Below are 6706 nucleotides of genomic sequence, written 5' to 3'. Positions count from 1 at the left end.
GAAAATAGGATGGGTCATGTCCATAGGAATCGAAAAACTCTAAATGCTGTGGAGATGAAATGTAAAAGGCTAACCAGTGACTACCGGATTCAGATGCACGATCTACATTAGCTATAAAGCAACTTGGATATTTCTTGATCTCGATAGGGAGTCGATCACTTGCAAAAACTCCCAGAAATACTTTTCGTGTCTTTGCATTCTGAGAGAGTGCTCTGCTTATTTCAAGGCTGTCCATTGCTTAATTAGCAAAATCGCATAGTACATGGCGAGATTTTGTTATTTCAATCACGTTTTGAAATTCTGCATAGACTAGCACCGAGAGAGTCACAGAGAGAGCTTTAGCAAATTTAATTTCTACTCGCAAATTGCCTTGATGCTGTAAGTTAAAATGAGATCCATCACACATATCTGGAGTTAAATCGAAAGCATATAACACATGTCCTTTCACAAATTCTTCTCGAGATAAATAGATGCCTTTGTCGCGATTAAATCCAGAAAATAAACTGTGGTAAGCACGCACATAATGATTAGATTCGAAATCAAGGTCCATTGGTTTACATGGAACGGGTTGTCCATCTACATAAATCGATATAAAGTTGACATGATGATGGGCAAACAGAAAAGGATTCATTGAATATTGTCCATTCATTGCAGCATTTTCTACACAAGTAATAATGACTCGCTTGGGCATCAATCCTAAAAATACATTATCTTGCATAAAAGACCAACTTAGAAACTGAATATGTTTTGCATAATACTCGATCTATAGGGTATTTAGCAGAACTTTTTTCCAACGCTTTTACATGTCCGAGAGAGACTCCAGGGTTTACTTTTACTTTTCTGATAAACAAAGAAGCTTGATCCAAGATCACTTTATAATCGGCATCTTTCTCAGTAGAAACTAGACAGAAAGCAGATTTACTACGCACCATTTTAATTTTCACATCAACTAAATTTAACATGAGTCGATTTTGTTGAAAAATGTCACAATGTAATTGTCCTATCAAATCCACACTTTGACTGTTTTTTATAAGTTCACCGCGAGCTTTTAGTTCAGCATCCGCATCTTGAGCTAAGACATCTATTTTATTAGGTGAAATGTCTTGGAAAAATCCTTCGCAGGTGAGTAAACTTTTCTTTGCATCTTCCCCATAATTCAATAATGTTTCGATGAAGGCTCTATAAGGATAGGTATTTGTCGCAGATGAAATGTTTCTTTCATTTAAACTTACATCTACTTGCGAAAAGAGAGAATGTAAAAATAAATTTACAGGGGCAACCGGTTCTTTGTCTGTTAGATTGGATCCGTCTGCCTTAACTACTTTAACTTTCACGTGTATATAAGAAGCAGCTAGATCAATATAGTCTTCACCACTGCCAGAAATATTAAATTCGATAGGTCCTCCATCTCGTATATTTGCGAGAGGGTGATATTCCACAAACTGTCCTTTTTCTATAGCTGTTTGCGTAGGAGGAATGGTAAATAAATCTAATTCAGATTTGACGCAAACGGGAGAGTCTCGATGAATATACGAAGTCATACTTTTTTTTTTAAGAGAAAATATCCTGTGCTTTTACCTTCTTTGATCGGTGAGAAATGGTACGCTTTTTCCTACGTTTCTGCTTTTTATTAACTCGTCCAGAACCAATCATGTTCTTCACTTTAGTAGCAGCTTTATCTGTTAATATATTTCCGGCTTCTTTCAGTCGACGCTTAGCAGCCTCTTTTACATCTTGTCCTTGTGATACATCATTTAACAAATTCAGTCCACTATGCCATACTTGTTTTCCAATTGCTTTGGCTCCTGATTTAATAAGAGGTACGGCAGCGCGAAAGAAGGATCTGAATAGACCCCCTAATCCGTATCCTCTCTGATAAAGATTACCTTGATAATAATTCAATCCATGTCCTGTTTATTGTACATAATAATCTTCAAAAGATTTTTGACAACACTGATAAGGTACATACATTATGACAAGTATTTTTGACGGAAATGAAGTTTCACGTATGACCTTCCTCGTTCAAATGGCGTAAATGCTCCCATATGCGTTCTTATATCGATTTCCAAAGTGTCTATCATTTTCCGATTCACAGGTAAATAATGAGGTCTATCAAATAGTGCACTCACCACTTCTCCATCGCTACCAGTTACTCTTACAATTCGAAGAAGAGGAGCTAAAATATCTCCTACGATTTGAGGTTCTACAATATCCGTATATATCATTAATACACGATAATGTGCACAGGGGTCGGCTGCAAAAGGACTTTCTACAACAGTTTCGGAACTATCATCTGTAGATGTAATTTCCATAGGTTCAAAACCTAACATTTGGGCTAACCCATCATGTAAAATCACTTTAGCGTTATTTTTCACTTTGATTTTCACTCGTTTTGTTACTGGGTTATAATTAAATATTATTTTGTTTTGATGTTCTTTAATATAAATAGCTTTTAAAATATCAGGTACTGTTTCATAACATCCTGGAGGTAATCTACGACCTAACATTTCACCATCTTTCTCTAAAACAAATCCAATTAAGTTATTGTCTGCATTCACATTGTGCCATGTGTGCGGATATAGCAATTCAACCAAACCAACTTTCCACATACCTTTTAATTCAATGGGAACAGGTAAACGTGTTATAAAATGTGAAATTTTATTTTCGGGGAAATAATTCATAGAGCTATCGCTCGGAAGTGTTACGTAGAAACTCATTTTCATAAATGATTCGGATACAGTATTTTCTCACACTTTATATCGAGAGTAAATTAGAAGCTGGAATCCATTGATTGAATTTGTCGGGATAACCGCGATATTTTACAAAGTATTCTGTCTGATTTTTATGTATACGTTTCTTTAAAATTTTTTCAATGCGATATTCCTCTTTCAGTCTCACTTTCTGCAATTCTTGTGCATAAAACGTTCCTTTTACTGAGTCTCCAAGTAAATCTTTAATTCTATACACAGCTGGATGTCTTTTAACACACTCTGTCACCACAAATAGTTCTTCCGTCCAATTGGTTTCATAGCCTTTTTCGAAAGTAAGCTTTAGTTTGGAAACACGTACCACATCTCCTACAGCGAATATACATTTAGAAACGTTAGAAGGATGATCTTTATACAAGGTAAACCATACATCACTCTCATTTTCTGAATTGACTTCTATGGGAGCTCGCTTTATACTTGAATGAAAAGTAGCATTATAACTTTCTATTAATTTGTCCAAGACATCTACATATTTATATGTATTTCGAGTCGTAAAGTATTTCCACATTTTTGTTTTCAAAGTGCGATTAAACCTTTCCACCACGGATGCTTTAGTAGTATTGAATGTACGGAAAAGTTTAACTTGATTTCTTTTTAAAAATTTTATAAACACTTTATTTTTAAATTCGGTGCCCTGATCCGTTTGAAGGAATTTTGGTTTACGTTGACTCATTATTTTTTGAAACGCTTTCACAATATCTTCTCCTCTCTTTTGTTTCAGAGGAATAGCCCATGCATATTTGGATAATATGTCAATACAGGTTAATATATATCGATAACCATCATTATGATCACGTAAATGTGAAACATCCACTAAATCAGCTTGCCATTGTTGATCTATAGAATACACAATTACTCTATTCGTTGGAAATTTTCGGCGAATTGGCTTGTGAAGCGTGTACGCATCTATTCCCTCTAACCATGTTTGAATCTCTTTCCTGGAAACTTTACCTCCTGCAGCACGATGCAAAGCTTCAACACCACCAAAACTTGCAACATGAGCCGGATGATATGATAAATTCATATTCATAGCCTATTGAATTATTCTTCATATGGATAATGATAAGTTCCCACTGTCGTTAAGACGTAGCGTAAAATCAATAGGAATTTTATGAAATTCTGTAAAAATATAGATGGATGATAAAATAACGCATAAAACAGTGTATAAACACACCGCAACGGTGGCTTCTCCTGGAGCAGGCATAATTGCAATTGATGAGCTGATTCAAATTCCATTTTCTTATATAGGCTTTTTTACCTAAATCTGAATGTATCCCGTCAGCTTAGTGGTTAAAATCTTCAAACTACTCAGCTGGTGAGATATTTTGTTTCAGGGTTCAATCCTATATTTTGAATCATAGAACATTTAAAAAAAAAAAGAAACTTCTAAAATAGATTATTTTCTTTTTTCATTCCCTAGAAGACGCCATAAGCAATTCCTAAATACATTATTTTCTTTTTTCGTCCCTAGAGGACGCCATGAGCATATATCTCAAAAAATCCCCGTTGCCAATTTTAAAAAACTAACTTTAAATGAAAAGCAGGAGGTCTACAACTCAACCAGCAGTCTACGAACAACTCAACTCCACTCGAAACCACGCCTCCTAGTGTGATGACGTTACCTTTGGCCCCGCCCTCTGTGATGTCATTGACCACGCCCCCTGATCCACTGATCCACCTGATGCAGAACTGTCATTTTTATACTACTCGTATGTGTCCTTCAGCACCGCAGTTCCAGCACTTAACGGTCGGTTTCTTCTCATCAATATTCCGTCTCAAGGCGTTCAGTTGTCTAGTTAAATCGTCAAGTCGAGCGGTGACTTGATCCCCTGGCTCCTGGACTTGAGCAGCTCTGACTGGGTGGCGGTCTCGACGAGTGGCTTGCTGGGCTGCCTCAAATTTCATGGCGTACACTAGAGCACTTTTTAAATCTTTTACATCCGCCATTCGTAGAGCTTTCTGTATTTCAGTATCTCGGATGCCGTCGATAAAGTATTGCAAGGACAGGGTTTCCCTTGTTTCTGTCGGGCATTCCGAAAAGGCGAGATGGGACAGCCTTTCAACATCCGCGTCGAGCTCCTGAAGTGTTTCGGTAGGCTTCTGTTGACGAGATTTTAATTGGAGCCTGCTGTAGTCTTTTAAACACTTCTCCCCAAAGCGCAACTCCAAGGCGCCGGACAGAGCTTCGAAATCTAACCTTTTGTTTTCGGGAAGAGTCTGAAGGATATCCGCTGCGTCGGCTCTTAGAGAAGCGGCGAGATGACAGGCCTTAGCTTGGGAATCCCATCCATTCGCATCCGCCACGATAGAAAATTGTGTCTTATACACCTGCCAGGAGGTCTTCCCATCATATGTGGATAGCTTCAGAGGTGGACGAGCAGGCATTGGTAAGAATTTAAAATCATCACTCCTGCTCCCTGCCGACGCTACGAATTTCTTTAAAGTATCCTATTCTTTGGCAACTGCAGAAACTCTCTCATCAATTTGTTGTTCGATTTGGTGTTGGACGGCACAAACTCTTCCTTCAATTCGTTCCTCCACAGCAGAATCTCTCCCTTCTATATGTTCTTTTACAGAAGAAACTCTTTCTTCTATTTCTTCTTTCACCGAAGAAACTCTTTCTTCAATATGTCCAACTTTATTTTCAACTGCGTCAATTCTGCCTTCCATAGCTTCGAATTTATTTTCTATTATGCAAGTAATTTCTCTTTTCATTTCTTCTTGACAAGCTTGAACGGCTTTCATTTCGTCCTTAACGGATTCCTGGCCCAATTTCATTTCTTCCTTAACGGATTCCTGGCCCAATTTCATTTCTTCCTTAACGGATTCCTGGCCCAATTTCATTTCTGCTTTAACGGATCTAATCTCTGCTTTAACAGAGTCTTTCATCTCTTCTTTAAATGATGCTTGGCCATCTTCCATCTTTTCTTGGAATGCAGCAAAAGCACTAATGAGCTGTCTCAATTGTTCTTCCATCGCTCTTGTTATTTGCATTCGAATCCCACTTCTGACACCAAAAATTGTTGCGTGCGTACGGGTTCGTTATGAAATGAATGCACAGGTCCGATGAAAAATGAACAAAAATTTATTATTATCACAACAAAAATGCTTAAATTTTCTCAAATTATCATGCAGTATTACAATATCTCACAGTAGTTTTCTTTTAACTACTCAAATGTCCAATAGAACGTAATTCAAAACAGCTAAAGAACGCTAATCCGCGAATTCGCCACAATCAACAACAGTAGTTTTCTAAACAACAACAAACTAAGCAACTACTACAAACTGAGATGTTTTCCTCCTTTTATAAGATTTTAAAATCACGCGCTAGAATTTTCCAGTACTTTCTCGAAATCAAAAAGAGATATTTATTTATTTAATGCACGCGCTCTTGTATTTTCAATTTTCCGGCTTAGCTTTCTTTTAATATTCGTCACGCGCTGCACTGCGCGAGAAATAAAACCATTTAATTTATAATTGAACTAACATTAGCTTTTTAAATACCAAATTCGTAACAATATTTATTCTTTATATATATATATATATATATATTTCAAATATGAAATACTGTGCTTATAAGATTATTTTTCCTCTTTTCTAGCTAATTTTTCCGATTGAAAATTGGAAGAGCAAAATATATTCTATTTCTCAAAAGACGGCTTCGATGAAAAAATACAGCACAAAAAAGCGCAAATTACACGCTAATAATTTTTATACATGTCATTTCGAAGAATCTATCAATTTCAATAATAATATTTTTACTTATACAGAGTACTTCACTATTTGTGCAGACATCTTTTATTGTTACCGTTAATCAGAAGTTTGTAACCTACATATTGAAACCACAGGGAGGAGGTAAGAGAGGGAAATAAATATGAGAGTATATACAGTTACGAATTTTGAATTGAGATAGATGATTTTATCGCTAAAATTGTTGT

The 6706-nt window shown here is 36.4% G+C and overlaps 1 protein-coding gene across 1 annotated transcript; it reads right to left on the bottom strand.

Annotated features, from left to right (window-relative positions):
* Window positions 1-238: 238 nt before the first annotated feature.
* LOC146994046 (uncharacterized protein F54H12.2-like) lies at window positions 239-1541 on the bottom strand. Its single transcript, XM_085826297.1, has 2 exons — window positions 1016-1541; window positions 239-696 (listed from the first exon to the last, which is right to left on the bottom strand). Exons 1-2 carry the CDS (start codon window positions 1539-1541, stop codon window positions 239-241), a joined length of 984 nt encoding a protein of 327 aa, XP_085682423.1.
* Window positions 1542-6706: the final 5165 nt, after the last annotated feature.

Source organism: Stegodyphus dumicola, chromosome 11 (genome assembly GCF_044657685.1).
Source record: "Stegodyphus dumicola isolate Sdum_Otavi_A_Nest chromosome 11, ASM4465768v1".
Lineage (NCBI taxonomy): Eukaryota > Metazoa > Arthropoda > Arachnida > Araneae > Eresidae > Stegodyphus > Stegodyphus dumicola.
Note: the sequence above shows the minus strand (reverse complement) of the source record. Positions and strands in the feature narration are given on the sequence as shown.

Excerpts from the sequence above, each read along its gene's own strand:
- LOC146994046 (XM_085826297.1), bottom strand. The coding sequence starts at position 1,541 with ATGACTTCGTATATTCATCGAGACTCTCCCGTTTGCGTCAAATCTGAA. Across the intron at positions 697-1,015 it reads ACTTATAAAAAACAGTCAAA|GATTGATGCCCAAGCGAGTC; the intron begins GTGTGGATTTGA and ends ATGTATTTTTAG.